Source organism: Bubalus bubalis, chromosome 20 (genome assembly GCF_019923935.1).
Source record: "Bubalus bubalis isolate 160015118507 breed Murrah chromosome 20, NDDB_SH_1, whole genome shotgun sequence".
Taxonomy (NCBI): Eukaryota; Metazoa; Chordata; class Mammalia; order Artiodactyla; family Bovidae; genus Bubalus; species Bubalus bubalis.
In genome coordinates, this window is record NC_059176.1 from 43827756 (window position 1) to 43854387 (window position 26632).

Below are 26632 nucleotides of genomic sequence, written 5' to 3' on the forward strand. Positions count from 1 at the left end.
GGAAGAGCATCAGTGGGATCAAAGAAAGGGCCGGAATTGGAGTGAAGCCTTTGGGCAGGAGCAGACAGGCCCTCAGTTCAGTCTGTGTGCTGTGATCCTGTGGATATTCCAAAAACGCAGACCCAGACCTTCCTCTCCATTCCTTCAGGCATGCCCCAAATATACAGGGTAGAGTCCAACCCCCTTCCCTCCCTGCTTCCTGTTAGTTACCACAGAGACCACCCCAAGGCAGGACTAGGGCATGCCTACTTCTGATCCCATTTCCAAAAGACCCACAGACCAACTTGTTTTGTAAAACATCTGAGAAGAAGAGTCTTTGTGAAGTTCTTAAAATGGATCTAAAGCAATTTCGTCACCACGTTGATTCAACCCAACTCATGAGAACAGGTGCTTGAAGGAGACATGAGGACAACTGTTTAAAACAGTATCGATTGGCTAGTGCAGAAAAGGCTCTACTTCATGAAATGAGACTGAAAGAGTTACCAACAGAAGGTCAAAATGAGGAAGAGCTGCAAATTACCTAGCAACAAGCTCTGATAAACAAGTGAGTGTAGCTACTGAATCTATTAAAATATATGTAAAATATGTATATATATGGTTTTATTTTGAAGGATCACGGAGGCAAGAAACAGGAACAATGCCATCTTGTGAAAACAGAAGGAAGTGTCTCCAGGACCAAAGCCACCTCCTCCACAGGGTGCGGAGCGATGGGGATCTGCTTGGAGGAGTTGCAGGGGCAGCCTGTGAACTTAGCATCTGAGTTCCATGGGCCCCACATGCAGCATCGATAAAGCAATGAGCCCCTCTGCACGTGGGTGCCAGGGCGGGGGCCTTGTAGCAGTGACCGCTGGGGACACAGCACAGCATCAGCCGTGACCCCTCCGCTGGGACCAGAGGGCCGACCGCCTGACCCAGGAACACGGCTGCAGAAGCCAAGGGCAAGGAGGAGCTGCGGCTGCACGCTGCCTCGCGCTTCTCTGCCAACTCAGGGCCCGTGGGTCTGTGAAGGGAAACCAGAGCATGGGATCCAAGTCCATCCCACACTGTCTTCAGGAATGTCCTTTGTGTAGGACGACCCTGGGGCTCAGAGTGGGACTGATTTACCAGGACTTGAACTCGGCTCCCCAGCAGAGCGTTGTCTGGTCCCGGAGTCAGAGCTGGAACACCGGGGAGACAGATAGGCAGAGACACTTAAGGCTCGACAGGGAAGAGAAGCCTGGTAGCTTCTACAGACACAGCTTGGGGCTACTTATGCCTCCAGAAACGATCCCCTCTTCCCCACAAAGCCTGGGGTCATCCAGGACTGTTGGCTTCCCCAGTGGCTCAGCGGGTAAAGAATCCTCCTGCAGTGCAGGAGACGTGGGTCACTTCACATCAAGGTTAACCTCTGCAGAAGAACAGAAGGAGCTGGGGTCACTGAACAAGGAGAGCAGGACATCAGAATTGAAGCTGATGACATGAGAGTCAAACAGCTATGAAGAGGTCACTGATTCAGATAGGCCTGATGGCAGAGGACTGTCTCCACTAGACACAGCATTAATCCCACAGCTTCCAGCCCTAATCTCAGCTCCAACCCACCAAAACAACAAGACTGTCTCAGGCTATCTCCCCTGGTAATTTGGTTCCTAACAGGCTACACTGTTCCTCAGAGAACTACACCCAAGTTCTCTGCAAGACTTCTCTGGTTCATAAGAACTAAGCCTGACGAAGCCACTATGGAGAACAGTGTGGAGCCTCCTTAAAAAACTAACAACAGAGCTGCTATATGACCCAGTAGTACCACTCCTGGATATATACCTGGAGAAAACCATAACTCTAAAGGACATATGCACCCTGATGTTCATTGCAACACTATTTACAATAGCCAGGACATGGAAGCAACCTAAATGTCCATCAACAGAGGAATGGATAAAGAAAATGTAGTACATACATACAATGGAATACTACTCAGCCATAAAAAGGAATAGAACTGTACTATTTGCAGAGACATGGATGGACCTAGAGATTGTCATACAGAGTGAAGAGAATCGGAAAGAAAAAAACAAATATTTTATGTGCTTGCAAAGTCACTCAGTCATGTTCAATTCTTTGTGACCATATGGACTGCAGCCAGCCAGGCTCCTCTGTCCATGGGGATTCTCCAGGCAAGAATGCTGGAGTGGGCTGCCATGCCCTCCTCCAGGGGATTGTCCCAACCCGGAGATCAAACCCACATCTCTTACATCTCCTGCATTGACAGGCAGGTTCTCTAATACTGCTTACAAGTGAAATCTAGAAAAATGGTAGAGATGAACTTACTTGCAAAGCAAAATTCAAGTCACAGATGCAGAGAACAAACTTACCAAGTTTGTTAATTACCAAGGGAAGAGGGGAGTGGGAGGAACTGGGAAATTGGGATTGACACATATACACTATTGATACTGTGTATAAAACAGATAACTAATGAAAACCTACTGCATAGCTCAAGGACCTCTACTAGGTGCTCTGTGGTGACTGAAATGGGAAGGAAATCCAAAAAAGAAGAGATCGATGTATAGTGACTCACTTTGCTGTACAGCAGAAACTAATACAACATTGTACAGCAACTATATTCCAATTAAAAAAGAAAAGAAAAACATCACAGTAAAAAAAAAAAAAAAAAAAGGGAACGAAGGCTGTCGAGGCAGGGACAGAGTCTGGAAAGGCTGAGAGTGCTCATTTGGGTGTTTATTCGGCAGTGTCAGAAGGCTCAGCTGAAATTCTCCTTACTCTAAACAGAATCCACATGGCCAAGTCAGGGTGTCCCCCACAAAGTGACTGATGAGATGAGGGTAATCCTTGCTCCCTCCTGGCCGTCCTCTCTGCATCAGAAGTACTCTGAACATCCTCCACCTTGAAACAAAACGCCTGGCTCTCTAAGCTAAGATGCACACTGAGAATTCTGTGAAATGACAATCTTGTTCTTTTTTCTGCCAGGAAGGAAATGAAGGACACATCCACATTGCATGTTTCCCCCTTATCAACGGGGTTTTGATGGTCAGAGCTCTAAATAAAACAGGGTGATGAATTCAGGAAGAAAGATGAAAATACCATCACAACCCAGAGAGACAGGGAAAAAAAATATCCACAAGCACAAATACTGCACAAAACCAAGAGGAAAATGTAAAAATGGGTGTGATAAAAAAGGAAAAAATTCTGTGGAAACCTTCCTATCGTGGTTAGCTTTACTTTTAGATAATGTTAGCAGTTCACTGGCGAAACCCTACAAAATATCACGACTCCTTATGAGCTAATGCAACTGGGTTTGACCATGTCCGAGGGAACATTTGAAAGTCATACAGATTAAAGGTGGAACCCCGGGAAGGTCAGAGACGGTCCTCAAAAGGTAAAGGGTGAAGGAAGGGGTGGAAGAGAGGCTAATAAAACCCATCCAGGTCTTTTGATTCCAGGTTTGTGGACGGCCCCATGCACTATAGCTGAATTCAGAGCAACAGGTATGAGAACTTCCAAGACCTTCTGAGTCTCCCGAGAAAGGATGCAGAATGAGTGAGAACTCAGCAAAAAATCAGGGTGATAGCACATAGCAACAAAAATGAAAAGTTTGGGAGTGAGCACTTGGGTGTTCCTAAGATGTAAACTCCAAATTTAGAGACTTCCCTGGTGGTCCAGTGGTTGAGAATCCGCCTTCCAATGCAGAGGCCTGCGGTTTGAGCCCTAGTCAGGGAACTAAGATCCCACATGCCATAGGGGCAACTAAAGCCCATGTGACACAACTAGAGAAGCCTGAGCACCACAAGGAAGACCCAGCATGGCCAAAAATTAAAAAAAAATAAACCCAACATTTAAGAATATCTCTATTTCATGTGTCCGCTCTCCTGTTTTAATGACCACTATACAATACATGTGGCTCAGCAGTAAAGAATCTGCCTGCCGATGCAGGAGCCACAGGAAACCCAGGTTCAATCCCTGGGTCGGGAAGATCCCCTGGAGGAGGAAATGCCAACCCAATCTAGTATACTTGCCCGGGAAATCCTATGGACAGAGGAGCCTGGCAGGCTATAGTGCATGGGGTCACAAAGAGTCAGATGGCACTGAGTGACTGAACAACAAACTGCTCAATAAACTGTCCCCTCTGGTCTTCGGTTCCTCATCCCCAGTCTACTCCTCGGCCCCTGCAGACCGGCTTCTGCCCCCCAGGCTGCCCTTGACTTTGTGTGTGGGGAGGGGAGCACCTTGGTCAGCAGAGCCCTGTCCTGCATGTCACAGCCCCCAGAGCAGCATCAACTGCATGTGGGAGGGAAGCCTGAGACCCGGGGATGGTGAAGCGAGTCTCGGGGCATTTCTGGCCCTGGCACTGAGTGTGTGCACCTTTGCATGTGCACAGGTGTGTACATGTGCCCAGCAGCTGAGTACCCCGACACAGTTCCTCCAGAACTGGTGAAACCGAAAGTAAAACATCTGTTGACAAATCAGCAAAAATCAGCTGTAAGACGACAACTGCAGAAAGGAGAAGCAAATATAGTCACCAAGCAATAGAGAGAAAACATGCAAAATATTAAGTTTGGAAGCAGCTAGCTCTAAGGGAAAAGTAATATATTTAAGACTTGGAACATTTTTCAAAAAGTTACTTGGGGTTGCCCTGGTGGTTAGGAATCTGCCTGCCAACAGAGGGGACACCGGTTCAATCCCTGGTCTGGGAAGATCCCACATGCCTCAGAGTAACTAAACCCATGCACCACAACTACTGAAGCCTGCATGCCTAGAGCCCACAAGCCCTTCTCTTGTGGTGGGGGCAACAAGAGAAACCACCACAATGAGAAGCCCACGCATCACAACTACAGAGTAGTCCCTGCTGGCTGCAACTAGAAAAGCCTGCCCACAGCAGTGAAGACCCAACACAGCCAAATAAAATAAATAAATCTTTTAAAAAGCTTTTTGCAATCCCTTTTTAAGCCACCATCAGTATTTTTTGGATTAAGGCAGGGGATATATACATATATATATAAGGGCTTCCCAGGTGGCGCTAGTGGTAAAGAACCTACCTGCCAACGCAAGAGACGAGAGACATGGGTTCAGTCCCCGGGTTGCAATGATCCCCTGGGGGGAGGAAATGGCAACCCACTCCAGTATTCTTGCCTGGAGAATCCCATCCCTTAAGGGCTATAGCCATGGGGTCGAACAGTGAGACATGACTGAAGAGACTTAGCACATACACACATATATAAATAAATCCTCTTTTATCTATTTAAAAATGCATGTGTGTACATCTGTGTGATCTGTAAGCAGCTTAACATCTGACACCTGCTGTGAGAACATAGGAAGCAAACCTAATTGGCTACAATGTACCTCCTATGTGACTGTGACCATATTCTCCAAATCCGAAATTGAGACAGAACGTCTGATAGCACATGGGACATTTGAATTTGGGACCACCCTCAAAAGAAGCTGGGAAAGCTGGCTGCACACACATCAGGGTGATGTAAAGAAGTGAAAGTGTTAGTTGCAGAGTCATGTCCGACTCTTTGCAACCCTATGGACTGTAGCCCACCAGGCTCCTCTGTCCATGGGATTCTCCAGGCAAGAATACTGGAGTGGGTTGCTGTGCCCTCCTGGGATCTTCTGGACCCAGGGATCAAACCTGTGTCTCCTACGTCTCGTGCACTGTAGGGGGGATCTTTACCATCTGAGCCACCAGGGTAGCTCAGGGTGACACAAACCATGGCCTAGCATGCTGGCTGGTTTCTGAGACAGCAAACTCTGCTGGCGAGACACCTGCCTCTCAGCCCCTGTCTTCCGACACCTGGCCTGAGGGCTCCCTCGGCTAACTGTGAACACAGGAGGAGGAAACAGAAACCGCCCCAAGGCATGCCATGCCTGCTGCCGAGGGAGACAGCCTGCAGCAGTCTCTCTGGCCTACCTCTGGATGGTGGCCAGTGCAGCTGGCAAAGCGAAGGGAGGGGTGAACTCAGTGGTCTCCCCAGCTGGGAGCAGCTCAGATGTCCCCAGCAGCCGACAGGTCCATCAACCCTTCTGCCGTCAGAGTGAAGCGGCCCCAGGCTCCCACCGGCACCAGCATATGTTGTAAGCTCACCCCATCTTTCCCTCTTATTTTTAATGTGAGGGGAGGGGGAAGGATGTGGTTCACAGAAGCCCAGGTTTGAACCCTGACTTCCGTACAACCTGACTCAAGGGCAGGCTTACAGCAGAGTCTAGGATCTGTTTCTTCCTGGTGGGACTCCACACGATGAGTTCTCTGTGTCCCTGAACTATTATTTCATCACTGACACTGATCTTCCATCAAGCAAATGTCACTCATCTCTCTCTTCCTCCTTCTGTTCTGAGACCCAGGAACCGTCGCTTCCTGAGGTCAACACGCTATGGAACATTATCTCCAGGGGAATTCTGATCCAGAGGAATCACAAGGCTTTGTTTCCTCACAAAAGAAGGCTGTGTAAGGCAGGCGCAAATCAAGCTGGGGTGACATGTGCCCTTATTTCCCAGGTCAGCTTCCTTTCAGGAACACAGCGCTCCCTGCTATTCACATGTATCCTAAGAAAGACATGGACATCAAGCTTGGGTTCTGTCTGCACCCAGGGGAAAATAATACATGCTCTTGTTGTTGAAACCTGTGTCTTGATTTGATTAGAAGGGTCATCAGAGATCAAAGAGGGTTCCACTTCCTTGCTCCTGTCTCACCAGAACTGAGTGGAGGGCGGAACTCAGAGTTCTCAGGGAGGAAAGTGAATCAAGGTTGAGACTTCCAATGGACCTGGAGAGTCCAGGGAAGCCCAGAAATAGGAACTAGATGCCTGTTTCTCTTGGGTTTGGGGAAAGGATGCTCAATTCACACCTATAAGACGGGTAAAAGGAACCTGACCAAAAGTAACTTCCAAGAGAATGAGCAAACTGGGGGAGGTCATGGGTACAGAGTTCAATACAGACATCATTCTTCTAAACATTTTTTTTAGGGTTTTTTTTTTTTTTTAATGTGGGCCATTTTTAAAGCCTTTATTGACTCTGTTACAATACTGCTAATACTGCTTCTGTTTTATGTTTTGGTTTTTTGACCACGAGGCATACGGGATCTTAGCTCCCTGAACAGGGATCGAACCCACACCCCTTGCATTGGAAGGCAAAGTTTTAGCCACTGGACCACCAGTTCAGTTCAGTCGCTCAGTCATGTCTGCCTCCTTGAGACCCCATGAATCGCAGCACGCCAGGCCTCCCTGTCCATCATAAACTCCTGGAGTTCACTCAAACTCACGTCCATTGAGTCAGTGATGCCATCCAGCCATCTCATCCTCTGTCATCCCCTTCTCCTCCTGCCTCAATCCCTCCCAGCATCAGAGTCTTTTCCAATGAGTCAGCTCTTCGCATGAGGTGGCCAAAGTACTGGAGTTTCAGCTTCAGCATCATTCCCTCCAAAGAAATCCCAGGGCTGTTCTCCTTCAGAATGGACTGGTTGGATCTCCTTGCAGTCCAAGGGACTCTCAAGAGTCTTCTCCAACACCACAGTTCAAAAGCAACAATTCTTCGGCGCTCAACCTTCTTCACAGTCCAACTCTCACACCCATACATGACCACAGGAAAAACCATAGCCTTGACTAGACGAATCTTTGTTGGCAAAGGAATGTCTCCGCTTTTGAATATGCTATCTAGGTTGGTCATAACTTCCCTTCCAAGGAGTAAGCGTCTTTTAATTTCATGGCTGCAGTCACCATCTGCAGTGATTTTGGAGCCCAGAAAAATAAAGTCTGACACTGTTTCCACTGTTTCCCCATCTATTTCCCATGAAGTGATGGGACCAGATGCCATGATCTTCATTTTCTGAATGTTGAGCTTTAAGCCAACTTTTTCACTCTCCACTTTCACTTTCATCAAGAGGCTTTTGAGTTCCTCTTCACTTTCTGCCATAAGGATGGTGTCATCTGCATATCTGAGGTTATTGATATTTCTCCTGGCAATCTTGATTCCAGCTTGTGCTTCTTCCAGCCCAGCGTTTCTCACGATGTACTCTGCATAGAAGTTAAATAAGCAGGGTGACAATATACAGCCTTGACGTACTCCTTTTCCTATTCGGAACCAGTCTGGTGTTCCATGTCCAGTTCTAACTGTTGCTTACTGACCTGCATACAGATTTCTCAAGAGGCAGATCAGGTGGTCTGATATTCCCATCTCTTTCAGAATTTTTCACAGTTTATTGTGATCCACACAGTCAAAGGCTTTGGCATAGTCAATAAAGCAGAAATAGATGTTTTTCTGGAACTCTCTTGCTTTTTTGATGATCCAGCGGATGTTGGCAATTTGATCTCTGGTTCCTCTGCCTTTTCTAAAACCAGCTTGAACATCTGGAAGTTCACGGTTCACGTATTGCTGAAGCCTGGCTTGGAGAATTTTGAGCATTACTTTACTAGCGTGTGAGATGAGTGCAATTGTGCGATAGTTTGAGCATTCTTTGGCATTGCCTTTCTTCGGGATTGGAATGAAAACTGACCTTTTCTAGTCCTGTGGCCACTGCTGAGTTTTCCAAATTTGCTGGCATATTAAGTGCAGCACTTTCACAGCATCATCTTTCAGGATTTGAAATAGCTCAACTGGAATTCCATCACCTCTACTAGCTTTGTTCGTAGTGATGCTTTCTAAGGCCCACTTGACTTCACATTCCAGGATGTCTGGCTCTAGGTCAGTGATCACACCATTGTGATTATCTGGGTCGTGAAGATCTTTTTTGTACAGTTCTGTGTATTCTTGCCACCTCTTCTTAATATCTTCTGCTTCTGTTAGGTCCATACCATTTCTGTCCTTTATCGAACCCATCTTTGCATGAAATGTTCCCTTGGTATCTCTAATTTTTCTTGAAGAGATCTCTAGTCTTTCCCATTCTGTTGTTTTCCTCTATTTCTTTGCATTGATCACTGAGGACCACCAGGGAAGTCCTAAAAAACTTTTATTAAATAACCGAGGCTGTCAGTCCAAACTGTGGGCTGTGCATACCAGAGAAAGGTACCCATCACCCAGGGGAGGTTTTCAAATTCATCAGCAACCAAGAATTAGGAATTCTTGGGCAGTGGAGGGGGTGGGGGGGTGGAGTGAGGAGGAATGTCACAGTAGGTCCTTCCATAAGTAAACTGATGTAGATGGGAAGTTTGCTAAGGTTGATGGAATGATCTTTGCTCTTTTTCTCAACCTTGCCAAACTTTCTCCCATAACTTAAAACAAGATAATAATAATAATAAAGAGCCATGGGACAGGGCACGCCTCACCCTTCATGTAAGTGATGCACCTACCATCACAGCACCCACGGGCTAGCATCCTTCTGGAAGGCAGTCTGCACTCCAGACAGCCCTGCAGAGCCTAGTTAGAGATGTTGTCATGTGGCCAGCGAGTGACGTAGCTCTTAGGAACTTAAGGTCCAGTTTTCTGCATCCAGAACAGGGCCACCCAGGTTTCTTATATTTCTCCTTATTTCCCATGGTAGAAAAAGAGGCTTTATCTTGATTGTTTTTCTAAACTTGAACTCTAGGCCTGTCTTTTAAAAAGGGATCCATTAAAACTAGCAGTCTGTTTAATTTAAAAAGCCAACAGAGTTAATCACTTGTTAATACTTAACTTTTGAAAATCTAGGCTGGGATATGGCAGATTTTGCTAAGAGTTACCTGTCCCTGAGCCAAATATAAGCACAGAATGAAGGACAAGGCCGTCAAGCTACAGGCAATGGCTTTCTTCTTCTTTTTTTAAAGGTTTTAAAACTATTTTGTATTGGAGTACAGCCATTTAACAATGTTGTGAGTTTTAGGTGCACAGTGAAGGGACTTAGCCATACATATACACATATCCATTCTCCCCACAAACTCCCCTCCCATGCCATGTAACAGGCAATGGTTTTTTTTCAATGACAAAAGACATTCAAACCCCTATACATTCCAATAAGGTGATAACTGGCTATTTGGGCTTCTTTAAATCTAGGGAACACAAAGGAAACTCACCTTGAAAACTTGCTGGGGCCTTCGCCATCTTCATCATCAAAGTCCATTCTGGAAAAGTCAAGTTCACAAGTGAGCATTCATTAGAAGTAGAACATTTAACTGGACACATGAGCTGTTGGCTTGAGGGGGGTTGATTTGGTCAGACTGCTCTCCAACAATCCTAGCCCTTGACAGTGCGATAAACAGCATCTCCACACAGTCCTCAAACAGGTTTGGGACAAGAAAAGGCAAAATGAAAGGTCTACGGTACCAGCGTCATTAATCACGTGGTTGAGGGCTTCTGCACAGTGCTGAAATACTGACTCGACCCTTCAAGAACCCTTTACAGGCTGCCGTGCTGGAAAAGTCAGCACCCCATATTTCCCACCATCTTTGGGGACACCTGCACCCCTCCACATCATGTATCAACACTGGACTTCCTCCTTTGACTATCTAGTGGTATATTAACAGATGGAGAAAGCTCCAGGGAGCTTGGAAACAAGAAGCTTTAGAGGCAAAGAAGGCATACTGCTAGTTGTGCCATGTGACGACTTGGCTGGCCTCGATGAGTTAAGTGAAAAAGGCATTTAAGGCCATTACCCTATAAACTCTGGGTCCAAGTAAATGGATGTGGGAGGAGATACAGTTGTTTAGTGCCTGAGTTAGTCAGAGTGGCTGTCTGCTTATTGAAACTTACCCAAGACATACTCAGATTCCCACTTTACTGGGTCTCTCCAAACAAACATTGAAAAGTTTTGACTGATATTTGTTTAGCTGATATCCCAAACTCTCCTTCTCAAAAAAAGAAAAACAACAAAGCAGCCCTCCCTAATGTCAATTAATTTTACTCCTTGAAGATGTTACGGCAGAACAGTTAATTAGTACGAGGTGTACCCAGAGTCTTCAGGAACAAAATAGAAACAGTACAGATGTTTTGATTCTCCCGGACATTCACGGGGAGTGGGCTTCCTTGAGGAAGAACGTCTCAGGCATTCTGCACTCCCCATCTTGTTCTTAGGGGGCCTGATGGATTGAGCGGGACACAGTTCCCGTGGCCTCCAGGCAGAAGGGAATCCAGCCTGCCTGGTGGCCAGGAGCTTGCCACAAGAATGGCGGGTGTGCTCCAGAACCACACTACAGGTGCCACGGCTGCTGGCCTCATGGGAGACATGACCCCACCCGCAGCTCTCAGGCTGGGGCGCAGGGCGTAGTGGTGACGTGGGGAGGGCTCGGGGCTCCCAGGCCAACTTTCAAGGGAAGAGCTATCACTCCACAAGCACATGGGAGAGGGCCCTAAAGAGGTAAACTCTCCAGGCTTTGGGGTTACTTGGGGAACCAAAGGACTGGGATGACACAGGGCAAAGGAACACTGTTTTTTCTTTACAATCATTTGTTTATTTTTATCTTGTTTTATGAGCAGTGTGACCAGAGTTCTGATCTGAGATGACCTGATGGGATTTATGCCCATTTAGAACCCCCAAGTTCCAGACTTGAGGGCTTGCATTCAGAATAAAGGAACAAAAGGAGTTATATAACTAAAGAGATGACGGTAACAATAACAAAAATACTTGTGCACAATTAGAAGAGGGGAGGCAGGGAAGAAAAATTATAAGAAAGGAAAAATAGAATTAAAACATCCCTGGGAGAGAGAGACAAGGACCCCCCACAATGCAGAGTGTGTAACGGGGTACCAGACAGCAGCAGCAGAGTTGTCTACGTTGTGGGAAAATGAAGGCTGAATGCACGACTTCCTAAAGGAAGGAAAGTCACCAATACGCTGCTTAACTACTAAGGCTTCGCCTCACCTTTCCTGAAAATTACATCTGGGAGACCCCATAGACGGCAGCCCACCAGGCTCCCTCGTCCCTGAGATTTCCCAGGCAAGAACACTGGAGTAGGTTACCATTTCTTTCTCCAATGCATGAAAGTGAAAAGTGAAAGTGAAGTCGCTCAGGCGTGTCCGACCCTCAGTGACCCCATGGACTGCAGCCTTCCAGGCTCCTCTGTCCATGGGATTTTCCAGGCAAGAGTACTGGAGTGGGGTGCCATTGCCTTCTCTGACATCCAGGAGAAGAAAGCACTAAAAAGCCTGTCTCTGGGCTTCTGCAGCGCTGCAGAACCACACCGTCACCTAGTGTTCATCATGGGTAAGAGCGACTTTGCTGCAGACAGAAAGGTTACTTAACACCCCTGGGCTGTCAAAAACAGCTCAGTGGTTAAGAAAAAGAAATCGCATTTTCAGAATTCCAATGGATTTATGCAAGCATTTAGATAAACCTCAAGTGGGTGCGAGATGATCAGTTATCTTTAAAATGCCTTTCAGCTCCAGTTGATAGGACTGTGATCATCTGGCTCCTGCAAGATGCAGTTTTTTAGTCAGCCGTCCCTCCTGAGCCTGCAGATCTTTGGGGTGTTGAGGGTGACATATGTCCTGATTTTCCCAGGAGGGGATCCGCGGGGGGGAAGCGCTTCAGTGCTGGAGCCGGGGAAGCCCTGGGCCAACCAGGGCTATGTCACCCTCATTTTCATAAGGACAGCTCAGTTCTTTACCCCATCCTCAAGCGGCAGACGGGTAGAGAGGAGAGCCTCAGGGTAAACGGTCCCGGTCTGGACCACGTCAACCCAATCAAGCAGAGTGTAAGAGACGGAGTGCCAGGCTCTGGAGGCAGTTTTCTGAAGACTGCTGAAAACTGAGGAAGCAGGACTTCTCTATGAAAATTCAGGGACCACAGATCTGTACCTTTCTACCCATGCAGGTGTGTGATCACATATGAGCTGCGATCACATGTAGGAATTGTGAAATGTATCGTGTCGGGGTGAACTCAGGAGAGAAAACAGGACACAAACGACTGTTTAGATCCTCAGGGTAACTCACTTGACCCCAAAACGACTCACTGCTCATCAGCCACACAGAAAAATTGCAACTTCTGAGGACAGAAGGATCTTTTGGAAGACTCCTTGCCAAGACCCTGCCTTTGGGTCTTCTGTCATCAATTCAAATGCTCCACTTTAAATATGACTCCAATAGCTCTGTTTATTTCTCCTGCTATAAAAACTCCAAGTAAATCATCCTTTGTTTTGTATCTTTTATGTATCTCTATTATACCACAGCATCTGGATAATAAAGGAGAGAAATCAAAATATGACTTTTAAGTCCTATTGTGTTCACTTTGAAGAATTTGGTACCATCAGTGGATGAGGTAAGAGTCCTCCAAAGGTGGGCTGAAGATGCCTTCTGCCTCACTTTCCTGTTCTGAGCATGATTTCTACCCTCAATAAAAAGTCGTGAAAGGCACTTTTGAGCTTGCATCTGGTTCAGAGTGAGCAATGTGAATCTGCCTCACAGCGATTGTGTAATAATAATAATAATGCATCATCCACTATGAGTCATCAAAGAATCCACTTTTGCTCTTATGAAAAAAGATGACAGGCCGTGCCCGCCAGGCTGGTTGTAGAGCTCAGCAAAGGAGCAACCCTGGGCTGCTCGAAGCTGCTATTGACAAAAGGTGAAGGGACATGGGTGCCAGCAAATGCCAGATGACAGCATCACTACTGCATAATCCGAGCCAAGCGAAACATGTACTTACGTAACCACATTCCAGCAGCCACGGGCTTACACTGCAGGGAGACGCTGGTGTACTGGCTGCACACGATTTGGAAATCATTCTCCTCAATGATGATGCTTTAGAAGCCCAGCATCTGACTCCAAGGCAGCGGGAAGGGGCTAGGACTCCTGGTCCTCACCACCCTTACCTCCCCTTCCCGATAGGGGCTGACTCTGGAGTGGGCACAACCTGTCCACAACAATGACAGCCCACCCCCCTGTCTTTTGAAAAGAACCCAATGTGCCCTGTGGGTGCCCCCTAGCCCCATCCCATCCCCTCACCGGGATCAGGGAGTCCTCTACAAAAATGCAGCCCAGGTGACTGGCTTCTGCTTCCTTCCCCCACACATGTGGAATCACTTTGCAAAGAATCTGAAACTTCTGAACCTTCACCTTGTGTCCCCACTGCCCGCAGAGCACGGAGCTTGCTAAGACGTGTACTGGGGAGCCTGTCAGGGGAGTGGAGGGAACATTCGGGCCAGAGGATCCTCGGCACTGGGCCAGGCATGTGGCCAGGGGAGCCAAACCCACTAGGGGTCAGTTCTACTTGGCTCTGAAACCCCAGGGCTGGGTAGTTATCCTGGGAATCGGGACAAGTTCCTCCACCAGAATAACCAAGTCAGAGTGGGAAGACCTGGGTAGGGAAGAGGAGCGGGAGGAAGGATCCTTCCACCCGCCACAGCCCATCTCTTGGACAGCAAGGAGATCAAACCAGTCTATCCTAAAGGAAATTAACCCTAAATATTCATTGGAAGGACTGATATTGAAGCTGAAGCTCCAAGACTTTGGCCAACTGATGCAAAGAGCCAACTCATTGGAAAAGACCCTGATTCTGGGAAAGATTGAAGGCAGAAGGAGAAGGGGGAGACAGAGGATGAGATGGTTGAATGACATCACCAACTCAATGGACATGTGTGCTAATATGCTAAGTCACGTCAGTCATGTCCAACTCTCTGCAACCCCATGGACTGTAGCCCACCTGGCTCCTCTGTCCATGGGACTTTTCAGGCAAGAATACTGGACATGTTTGGGCAAACTCCAGGAGAGTGAAGGACAGAGAAGCCTGGCATGCCGCAGTCCATGGGGTCACAAGGAGTTGGACACGACTGAGCGACTGAACAACACAACCCACCTCTCCTCTCTCCTTCTCCCCCTCCCTATGTCTCTAACTGTGCTGAACACTCTAGGAGAGAAGGAGGAGGAGGGGCAAGATGGCAGGGATGGGGAAGCATGTGTAAATGGCCACAGTTCATGGGCAGGGGCCCCAGTGGGGTGACCTGCTATTTGAGGAACGTGACTTACATCGGGGTCTCCTTTGTACAAGCATGGGGGCTGAGAGCAGAAGAGCCTTATCACTGCTGTGGCTACTCTACAACAGTGAAGGCCTCCATCACAGAATTTCAGCAAAACATGTAAAAATATCAGAGGTAAGAATTACTCTGGAAACCACCCTGTGAAAAGGGAGGTTTCTTTGTGAGACACAGAGCTCCCCCCGTGAGTCCCAGGGGCTTAGCAGAAGGAAGCACAGTTTTCTGGCTGCTCCCTCTGAAGGGGGAAATGGAGTCAGGTGTAGGGCTCTAAGAATGAAGATAATGAAGGACAGGCCTCCGGGAGGTGGCTGGTTCCCTGATCTGCCTCCGGAGGTGTGTGTCCTCCTCCTCCTGCTTGGGAGGGTGTGTCAGCAATTGCTGCTCATCCCCTTGAACCTCTGGTTTTTTTGCTTGGCATTGGGCTTCCTTGGTTCTAAGTGGAGCAGAACTCTAAGCCAGCAGTCCACAACCTTTTTAGCACTGGAGATCAGTTTCATGGAAGACAATTTTTCTGCCGATGGGGCTGGGGGAAGGTTTCGGGATGATTCTCATCAGGAGCGAGGCAACCCAGATCCCTTGCATGTGCCGTTCACTGTAGAGTTTGAGCTCCTATGAGAAGCTAATGCCCCCACCGATCCAACAGGAGGCGGAGTTCAGGTGGTGATGGGAATGATGCAGAGCGGCTACAAGTATAGATGAAGCTTCACTCCATTGCTCGCTGCTGCTCACCTCCTGCTATGCAGCCCAGTTCCTAACAGGTCACGGACCAGTACCGTGGGGGACCCAGCAGGTTGGAGACACCTGCTCTAGGTTGTGTCTCAGTCTCACCCCACCAAGGTCCTCCTCCACCTCCGGAATCACACTGAGTATACGTGCTCTGGGAGGGAAAGGGGCAGCTGGGAGGACTCCTTCACAAAGAAGCCTGAGTCCACTGTCCGATCATCAGCTCAGGGAGCCAGCAGAAGTCAGGGTCCAGATGTCAGGCTGGGGCCAGGATCTCGGGGGCGGGGGAGGGGAGTAGCCTCAGCTCGCTGAAGCCTAGCACACACTCTGCAGGGGTTGGGGGCGGGCAGGTGGCGGGGGTCGGGGGAATGGCACAGACTCCTGGCAGAGTCTCTCAGAGACCACTTTCCTTCCCGCAATACTGGGCTCCAGCCTCTCTGCCTGTGCCTGGTGCCTGGCCCAGCCCTACCTTCCTGCATCAGAGAGTCCTGTGCCGCCTTCTTAAAAAGGACTGGGCCTGCACTGAGGCTCTGTCCCCAGGGAATGGACGTGAGAGAGCAAAGGCATTTAAAATAATTTTTTAAAGACCTGGATTCTTTAAAAAAAAAAAAATGCAGTAAGTTGATATGTTGACAGCAAGTGCATTCTTTTAACAACCCAGACTCCACTGAGCTTAGCACCTAGTTAGAAAGAAGAGCTGGTTAAAGGAGGATATCTGGGTTTGCAGTAAGCGCTGGAGGCAGGCTGATCTGAGGAGTGTGGCCCCAAGCACCCCACTGCTCACAACAGCTCAGTGGGTCCCATGTAAAGATGGAACTCTGGCTGCATCAGCACCCTGGGGGCATTCAGGGGTGGGAGGGAGCTGAACCAAGGGAAAGTGGGGAACCAGGCTCCATAACCCCCTCCATAATCACCAAAATCTTAGCCCCTCTTTTGAAGACCAGCACACAGGCAGCAGTCTTTTCACCATCTAAAATGATAACACTGAAGGCACTTTTTCATCCTATCCTATTCCATTCTAGATCCTCAAAATACACCTGCCCCCCACCTCTACCCCTGCTGGGGGCAGCCCAGGCACCTTTAAGAATTGCATTGGTTAAGAGGAAACTCTCGGGTTTAAAATGCGAGACCATTTTACAAATGAGGAGCCCTGTCTTCCTGGGGAGAACCTGTGTTATGGGAAAATGCATTCATAGGACAAACTGACTTTATGTGAGAAACTTTGTATATCAAATATTTCATTGAAAATGAAGTTGATTCAATGAAGAAAAGGAGTTGGTTGATAAACAAGAGTCTGACCACGTAGACTCTGTTCTTCTTGCAGGGATCTGTGATGGCTGATTTGTTTCTGAGACCTGCACTCAGTTACAGATGTGGTACATCATGAGTACATGCTGTTTTGGGTTCCATCGGCTCAAGAGTGATGGTCTTTCTGGTCACACCAGAACTCATCACTCTTACCAACATTACGGGCAGAGTAGGTTACAGTGGAAGCTGCCCAGCCTTTAGATGCCGGACTAGAGCCAGGTGTTTTGTTTTGTTTTTTTCTTTTTTTTGAGAGGAATTCCTGCACAGCACCTGGCAAAGACTGGTACCCAGAGCAAAGAACAGAAAGCACCAGAGGGATCCTTGCTGCCCACAGGAGCTGAAGCTCGACCCTCAGGGTGCCTCTGGCTGGTGGGCTCAGGCGGACGGATGGGTGAGCCCCCTCCCTGAGAGAGATGGCTGGAGCAAGGCCCAGCAGGACCACAGAGCCGTTCTCACAGTAAGAACAAGCAAACAGAAGTCCCCAGCTGGGTGCCGAGGCCCAAAAACACTTAGAGGCGATCACATGCCTGGTTAGGAATCCCACGGAATCTAATAAACAGGATGCAAACTGCTGAGCTCTTACTCTCTGGGACAGGGAGAGACAATATTTTCCTAACAGGTCAAGAATGTTGTGCAACGCATATCCAACGCAGTTCCCAGAAACACCGAGGGGGCTTACCCGGATCGCCGCTTTCCTCCTCGGGCGGGCATGGCCCCCGCCATCCTCACCTGTCCAGTGGACGCCATGGGGGCGACGGGCAGCGTCACTGAGCCAGGGATGTCTGAAGCCATTTCTGTAATTCAGCAAAGAGGAGAGGTTTTGTTAATGACAGAGAAGTCCAGGAATGAGCAGAAAAATTGTCCAGCTAACCAAAAGCACCACCTGGGAGGAGAACCGGGGAACCTGGGTACTGGCCCTTCCTTAGTCATGTGACCTGACTGAGCCCTTCCCTAGTCCGGGCTTTGCCTTTCTCCTCTGGAAAACAACATCCCAGGCAGCATGCCTATATTTAGTTTCAGTGGTTAAAGAAAAAAAAGTTCTCACAGCTAACAGCATTCATAAAGAACTCTTGTTTCCTGTCACGTGGAGGCAGGTAAGATGTTCAGAAGTTCAGGCACATGGCACAAGCTACAGGGAAAGAACCACTGCTGGTCCCAAATACTGGTAGCCCACTGGGGCAAACCTAGAGAGCCAGTCTCCTGCAGCAGCATCACAGATGCTCCGACCTCACCCTGGGCATCTGTGTTCAAGCAGAAAGTCTGCCCCCTGCTTAAATTTGGACTCAGAATCCCTGACTGTAGAGGCCTTCCTGGCCCTCCATTCACGATGAAGACCGTGAGGTCCCAGGGCCTTAAAAACACCCCCTCAGGCCACAAGAAAGGAAAACTACGACAAACCTAGACAGTGTATTAACAAGCAGAGACATCTCTTTGCTGACAAAGGTCCATATCATCAAAGCTATGGCTTTTCCAGTAGGGATGTATGGATGTGAGAACTGGACCATAAAGAAGGCTGAGCACTGAAGAACTGATGCTTTTGAGTTGTGGTGCCAGAGAAGACTCTTGAGAGTCCCTTGGACTGCAAGGACATCAAGCCAATTAGTCCTAAAGGAAATCAACCCTGAATATTCACTGGGAGGACTGATGCTGAAACTGAAGCTCCAATACTTTGGCCACCTGATGTGACCTCATTAGAAAGACCCTGATGCTGAGAAAGATTGAGGGCAGGAGGAGAAGTGGACAACAGAGGATGGATGGCATTGTCGACTCAATGGACATGAGTTTGAGCAAGCTCCGGGAGATAGTGAGGGATAGGGAAGCCTGGCATGCTGCAGTCCCTGGGGTCGCAAAGAGTCAGACACAGCTTAGAGATTGAACAACAGGCTGCATGGCAAGCCAGTGAGGGCGGCTCTCTACAGCCAGGCCTCCGAGGCAGAAATATTAATTTAAAGCATAAGTAGGTCTGTCATTAGATGAGAGTGCCTTCCCCGTGCTTCACTACCATAATATATTATTTCTTACGAGCTAGAAATTTTCAGAAGCTTGTTAAGGCAATGATCAGCATTCTACATTTCAAAGAAACCACAGTTTAAGAATTTCTCCTTCCCACTTGTGGCAAGCTCGTGAACTCAGACGCCCTGTCCTCAGACCATTAAATGGCAAGAGCAATCCTCCAGTGGCCTCTCTGATCCTGTTTATTGCTCTTGGAAATGACTTGCACAGGGCTCGATTTTCTCAGCCTAACTCTTATCCAGGGCAGAAGGGAAGCAAGAGTCTACAAAAATGTATTTCAGAAAGACAGTCTGGGATAAATATGAAAATCTGGACCCTTGTTAGTGAAGGAATGCTGGTGATGCTCAGAAGTTACAGCTCTGCCTCCTCCCAGAAACCACAGAGGCATCTGATCCTCAGTTATGTCCAAAGACATTGTGTTTAATAAACATATTCCAGAGAAGGCAATGGCACCCCACTCCAGTACTCTTGCCTGGAAAATCCCATGGGCGGAGGAGCCTGGTAGGCTGCAGTCCATGGGGTCGCTAAGAGTCAGACACGACTGAGCAAGTTCACTTTCAGTTTTCACTTTCATGCATTGGAGAAGGAAATGGCAACCCACTCCAGTGTTCTTCCCTGGAGAATCCCAGGGACGGGGGAGCCTGGTAGGCTGCCCTCTATGGGGTCGCACAGAGTCGGACACAACTGAAGTGACTTAGCAAGGTCAACTTAAACTAGTCCCCTTGAAACTTCTGAAGAAAAATCTCACAGTACTAACAGACATAATCTTAATTTAGCTACTCCACTAGATTCACAAAAATTTGAGAGCTATCAGGTTTTTCTTTCAACTAATGTAATCCTCTCCACTGTAGACAGTGAATGTACTGTATTTGTTACAGCTAGGCAGTACGACCAGCAATGACTTGATAATCTGACATCTGCCTGCTTCTGATAAGAAATTTGTATTTTTTCCTGAAATGGAGGCTAAACCATGTTAAGTCCATTAAGGCCTCAAACTGAAGGCTGAGTCACTGCCAGTGCAAACACGGGCAAAACAAAAGTCACCACTTCCCAAAGTAAGTCTCATAGAACATCAGGCCCTTAAGATTTTCCAAGAAAAGGGTTCCGTGGTCAAACGCGCGAGGGAAAAGCCACACCTTTTTTCCCCTCTCCAAGATTCCAAAGTCCACCCAAAACAGACTGAGAAGTCCTAATAGGAGGACATTTATTTAACTGTGACTAGTGGAAACAGTGTCAGACTTTATTTTTTTAGGCTCCAAAATCACTGCAGATGGTGACTGCAGCCATGAAATTAAAAGACGCTTATTCCTTGGAAGGAAAGTCATGACCCACCTAGATAGCATATTCAAAAGCAGAGACATTACTTTGCCAAAAAAGTTCCATCTAGTCAAGGCTATGGTTTTTCCAGTGGTCATGTATAGATGTGAGAGTTGGACTGTGAAGAAGGCTGAGTGCCGAAGAATTGATGCTTTTGAACTGTGGTGTTGGAGAAGACTCTTGAGAGTCCCTTGGACTGCAAGGAGATCCAACCAGTCCATTCTGAAGGAGATCAGCTCTGGGATTTCTTTGGAAGGAATGTTGCTAAAGCTGAAACTCCAGTACTTTTGCCACCTCATGCGAAGAGTTGACTCATTGGAGAAGACTCTGATGCTGGGAGGGATTGGGGGCACGAGAAGAAGGGGATGCCAGAGGATGAGATGGCTGGATGGCATCACTGACTCGATGGACGTGGGTCTGAGTGAACTCTGGGAGTTGGTGATGGACAGGGAGGCCTGGCGTGCTGCGATTCATGGGGTCGCAAGGAGTCGGACACAACTGAGCGACTGAACTGAACTGAACTGATCCCAGGATACCATAAAGGTCTCTAATTAATGTTTATCAATTAATTAATTAATTTGGGGGGCTGCACTGGGTCTTCATTGCTGCTCACAGGCCTTCTCCAGCTGTAGTGAGCAGGGGCTACTCTTTGTTGCGGTGTGCGGCCTCTCACTGCAGAGGCTTCTCTTGTTGCAGAGCACAGGCTCCAAGGCGTGCGGGCTCAGTAATTGTGAAGCACAGGTTCAGTTGCTGTGCTGCATGTGGGATCTTCCTAAATCAGGGATCGAACCCATGCAGTATCCCCTGCATTGGCAGGCAGATTCTTAACCACTGGACCACTAGGGAAGTCCATGTGGAGACTCCTAAAATGCGTTTTCTGAACAAATAATGTTTCACGTGACTCTAGTTTTTTAAAGTCAACTATCTCGTTCCTGCCTTTGAACTAAGGACATGTCAAGCTTTGAGAAATTTTTACCCGTGTCTGCAGACTTGGAAAGGCCCACCTGCAGTCACCTTCTGGCTCAGAGGTTGGCAAGGAGGAGGAAGGAGTAGAAAAAGGAAGACAATGTGCAGTTAGGAAAGAAGATGATATGTGTCCCATTTTATGTGGACTGTAATGCTCCACAGAAACCCTGTCTATGGGGCAAGGGTTGAGGAGTTTGGAAAGTCCAGTTCTTTCCTCAAAGAGATGAGGGACACAAGGAAAGAGAGATTCAGTGACTTGCCCAGGTGCGCCCCCTGGACCAGGGGCCGGGCCACAGGGAGGGCCCAGACTTGCTGTCATCTTATTCTGCGTGACCATTTCCCATGATTAAGTTTCATCGGCCCAGAAGAAGGGCCAGTGAGGACAGGCCCACAACCAGCTTGCCTCCATCAACGCCCACTGGGTATATTCTTGTGCCCTCCCAGCGTGGTGCAAGATGCCAAATGTAAGTTGGCAGGTAGACACAAGTAGTTTCTACCATGGAGAAAGCATATGCTTCATGAAGGTCACCTGACAGATACACTGAGCCAGCTGCAATCTTTACATGTGACGTGAGGGTGTCATAAAGCCAGAGCATGGTGGCTTTAGGGGGAGAGGAGCAAGGGAGCAAATACATTAACAGAATCTGAAGACTGAGAGGCACAAACACCTCCCCAGCAAAGAGGGCTACCCAGACAAAACAGACGGATGTCGGCTCACCAGCCACAATGGCCAAAACGACCCCTTCCCCAACTCAAGAAGCATTTCTTTTTTAATTAGTTTTTATTGGAATGTAGTTGCTTTACAATATTGTTAAATTTCTGCTGTACAGCAAACTGAATCACTTATATGTATACACATATCCCCTCTGTTTTAGATTTCTTTCTCATTTTCAAGAAGCATTTCTAAGAAAACGTGGCTCATTCTAGTTCTACTTTTCTCTTGTAAATTGCATTTGTATATCTTTTTTTATTTTATGTTTATTTTTTTAGATGGAAGGATAACTGCTTCACAATGTTGGATTAGTTTTTCTGTACAATGAAGTGAATCAGCCACAGGTATACATATATCCCCTCCCTCTTGGATCCCCCAATCCCCCTGCATTCATATATCTTATATCCATTTCTCTTCTAAGTTTCAGATGTTCTTTCTCATCTAGTTGTAAGATGCTTTTTATGACAGATACTGAAGCTTTGCCAAATTTTCTGAAAATACTTAACAATCTTTCTCCTATTTGTTGCTTGCTTTTTTAGGTTGAAAGATTTTTTTAACACTAGACAAAGCCTTAAGAGGTAGAGTTTTAAGATGTATTGATCAGCTCCAGTTGCCATAACAAAATACCATACACTGAGAGGCCTGAACAAAAGAAATGTATTTCCACCCAGTCTGGAAAATGGGAAGTCCAAGATGAAGGTGCCAGCCAAACTGGTTGCAGTAAGAACCCTCTTGCTGGATTACAGACTGCCACCTTCCCTCCATGTCATCACATTTTCTCTTCTTATAAGACTACTAATGTTCTTGGTGTTCCAGTGTTCTTGCCTGGAGAAATCCAGGGACGGCAGAGCCTGGTGGGCTGCCGTCTATGGGGTCGCACAGAGTCGAACACGACTGAAGTGACGCTGCAGCAGACTCATGACCTCATAACCTCATTTAACCTTAACTACCTGCCATAAGCTCTATCTTCAGAACAGTCAACTGGGGTGTTAAGGCTTCAACAAATGAATTTTGGGAAGATACAGTTCAGTCCACAGCAGAAGAAAAGATCAATTGTCCTAACCTCATTTATTCTAGTCCTTCCTTTTCCCCGTAAGTTTTTTTTTTAAATAATGACTAACTTCTTTAACACTTTCATTCTATTTACTTATTGATTTGGCTGCTTCAGGTCTGAGTTGCAGCATATGGGATCTAGAGTTGCAGCATGCGAACTCTTACTTGTGGCAATGTGGGGTCTAGCTCCCTGACCAGGAATCAAATCTGGGACCCCTGCACTGGGAGCTCAAAGTCGTAGCCACTGGACCACCAGCGAAGTCCCAGCATTCAGTTTATTTCTACTTTATGATGTTACTATGATGTGACACTGTATTGTGTATTATGATCATTGCTACTGGTGTGAATGAGATCACCTTTCCCAGATACTTTCTGATTGCTTAGTAGCTATGAAGACAATTGTGCTGCAGTAACTCTTCACAAGTGATATCAACTGATTTGACCAGCAGCTAGATAGGCGCTGCCCTCCCCTCCCTTGCTGTTCTGTGTATGTATTATCGTTTCAAAATCTGAATTCCTGGATAAAGAGTTTCTAGGGCCATTGCCATGTGTCCTGCCGTTTCACCAAATTTTCAAATTTGCTCTAATAATTTGTCATTAAATCTTATGAATTTTCTAATTTTACCAAGCCTATGGGCTACCAATAATACTATTTTCTCACTTCAAATAGTTAAATGTTTGATTTCTTTTCAAGTCTTATTTCATTGACCAGAGTTTCCGAGATAATTTGATAATAATGACCAGTAAGTGGGAATAGAAAGGCCATGGGGTTCTGCAGTGAAACATATCTGGTTTCAAATTACAACCCAAAAACTTCTTAATAATAATCTACTTTAAAGGATCACTTGAAAAATTAAGGATAATGTTTATAAAGAGCCTCAGACAGTGTCTGGGAAGGGAAAAAACTCTCAAGCACCAATGATTAAAATGATCATGATTATGGTGATGGTAAGTAAACTTGCTTGGTCCTTGAATATAATTGCGGGTTTAAGACAAATACAGTTTATGACGTCAAGGAAATCTGCTGCTGTTCGTATTTCTTAACTGATTCATGGAATGGATGTCTCATTTTACCAAATATCATTGTGGTAACTAACACAGTGTTTTAGATACCAAACAAACCAAGCAAAATATGCAATCGATGAGACCAAAATTCACTTGAAAGGTTAAACTTTTCTCTAACATCTTTTAAAAACCACTCTTAGTACATTCAAATAGAAATATAAAAAATACATCTCTCTCATCTATAACCTACATCCATATCTACCAACTGATCCGGGGGTGTCAGCCTTCTTTGGATAAGCGACTACCTGCTCCCTAAACCTGGCAATTTCTCCATATGATTTGAATATAAGTTAGCAAAGCTCCTAGGACATCCATCCAGGAAAAGTGGGCAGAGAAAGTTCACTCACTTGGTGTCAGAGGTGAGGGTCTCCAGGCAGAGCATGGTTTTCAGTGGAATAGAAAATGCTATTCAATTAGATGGAAAGTAGTCCTGTGAGTACACTATTGATGTGCAGGGTTTCTGAATTTCACTTCAAAAGGAAGTAAAGTGGAACCTTGACTATAGCACTGGGCAGAGAGGAAATAGCATGAGATACCTAACAGGTGACGACCTGGCCACAGTCATACCCTGGGGTGTGCAAGAACACAGCCTCTGTGTAGGAGGACTTGGCAGTATGTATCAAGAGACATCAAATTACCCATGCCTCACAAGGGCGTCCCTGGTGGCTCAGCGGTAAAGAACCTGCCTGCAACACAGGAACCACAGGAGTATGAGGATTCCATCTCTGGGTCCAGAAGATCCCCTGGAGGAGGGCATGGCAACTCACTCCTGTATGCTTGCCTGGAGAATCCATGGACAGAGGAGCCTGGTGGGCTACAGTCCATGGGATCTCAATGAGTCAGACATGACTGAAGCAGCTGAGCACGCACGCACAAGAGGATGCCAGGGCAGTGCGTGTGTACTTGCCGTATGTGCAGAAAAAGACGGGAAGGCGGATACAAGGACACCAATGTGTTAAACTTGGCTACTTTTGTTGTGGGAATTATAGGTGGGTTTTATTTCCTCCTAAAAGCTCTTTTTATTTCTGAATATACTAGGATTTTTTCCCAAATAACTTGTGCTAATTTAACATTAATCAAATGATGTGTTAATTTAATGAACACAAATAGAGAAATAAATATTTTTAAAGGGTTTCACTGTAAGACACATTCGAAAGCATACACAGCTGGAGAGCTAGAAGCAGTGAATGAATGAGTCAAAGGAAGAGGATGACTTCTTAATAAAAAGAGTGTCCAACAATGGAATGTGTTGGCTTAATGATGATGATAAACATCAACATATATACACTTACTAGGGGCTTCCCTGGTGGCTCAGATGGTAAAGCATCTGCCTGTAATGCAGGAGAGCCGGGTTCAATCCCTGGGTTGGGAAGATCCCCTGGAGGAGGAAATGGCAACCCACTCCAGTACTCTTGCCTGGAAAATCCCATGGACGAGGACCCTGGTAGGCTACAGTCCATGGGGTCGCAAAGAGTTGGACATGACTGAGCGACTTGCCTTTTACTTTCACTATGTATAAAATCAATAACTAATAACCTACTGTACAGCGCAGGACACTACTCAGTGCTCTGTGGTGACCAAAACGGGAAGAAAATCCAAAAAGGAGGGGCTAAATGTATACCTATAGCTAATAGGTATAGATTTACCTAAAAGATTTACATTAGGTGCTTACCCTGTTCTAATCTCTTCACATGAGCTTTACATCCAGCCTACAAGAGAGGCATAAATCAGCCCATTTTACAGACAAGGGAGTTGAGGCAGAGAGAAGTCAGTGCTATGCCCCAGCCACAGGGCTGTGAAGGGGGAAAAAGAACTCTCATGGGTCAGTCCCACCTCTGTAGGGCCCTCGCCTCCTCAAGGGGCCCAGGCAGAGGCTGGGCAGCCAGCAGACCCTTTCCCAGTTAGGGCAGGTGGGGCAACAGGAGCCATCGTAACATCCAGACTCTAAATCACAGATCCAGGTGGACATTGTGTGACGTGCAGAAAGTTTCCATGCTTTGGGGTCACTCTGCGGCCACAGGCAAATTATGGATCGTCCCCTAAGCAACAGACTCCTCATCTATAAATAACGAAAATGCCCACATTATCCACAGTTACTGTGGGGCTTAAGGAAGATCCCTTATGTCAGATACCTGGCAGAAGGTATGGTCCCTCTTTTCCTTTTACTTCCCCCCCAAGACAAGAATGCTTTTTAAAGCAGATATTGTGTGTGCGTGTCTGTACTTTTCCAGAACCCTTGAGCAAAAGTTCGCTTCTCTATGCCTCAGTCTTCTGTCTAGAAAATGGCCATAATAATAAACAGTAAATTCCTCATGACATTGCTATGAGGATTTAAAAAGCTAATATCTGTAAAGCACTTAGCATGATGTCTGGAACACAAAAGGATGTCTAAGCCTTTGCTAAGTAACACACCCGTGCACATGCTCAGTTACTCAGCTGTGTCAGACTCTTTGAGACCTCATGGACTGTAGCCCTCCAGGCTCCTCTGTCCATGGGATTTCCCAGGCAAGAATACTGGAGTAGGTTGCCATTTCCTTCTTCTCCAGGGGATCTTCCTGGACCAGGGATTGAACCCACATCTCCTGTGCTGGCAAGCAGATTCCGTATCACTAGTGCC

At 46.9% G+C, this 26632-nt stretch overlaps 1 protein-coding gene across 4 annotated transcripts in view; it reads right to left on the minus strand.

The window, feature by feature from the left end:
• The window catches only part of ARNT2 (aryl hydrocarbon receptor nuclear translocator 2), a 191059-nt gene that overhangs the window by 134205 nt on the left and 30222 nt on the right, over positions 1-26632 (minus strand). For all 4 annotated transcript variants that reach the window (XM_025271546.3, XM_025271545.3, XM_045163834.1 and 1 more), the window contains exons 2-3: positions 17569-17683; positions 9966-10013 (exon numbers count right to left, since the gene is read on the minus strand). In XM_025271546.3, coding sequence (XP_025127331.3) covers positions 9966-10013; positions 17569-17683 — 163 coding nt within the window. The remainder of the gene's footprint in view (positions 1-9965; positions 10014-17568; positions 17684-26632) is intronic.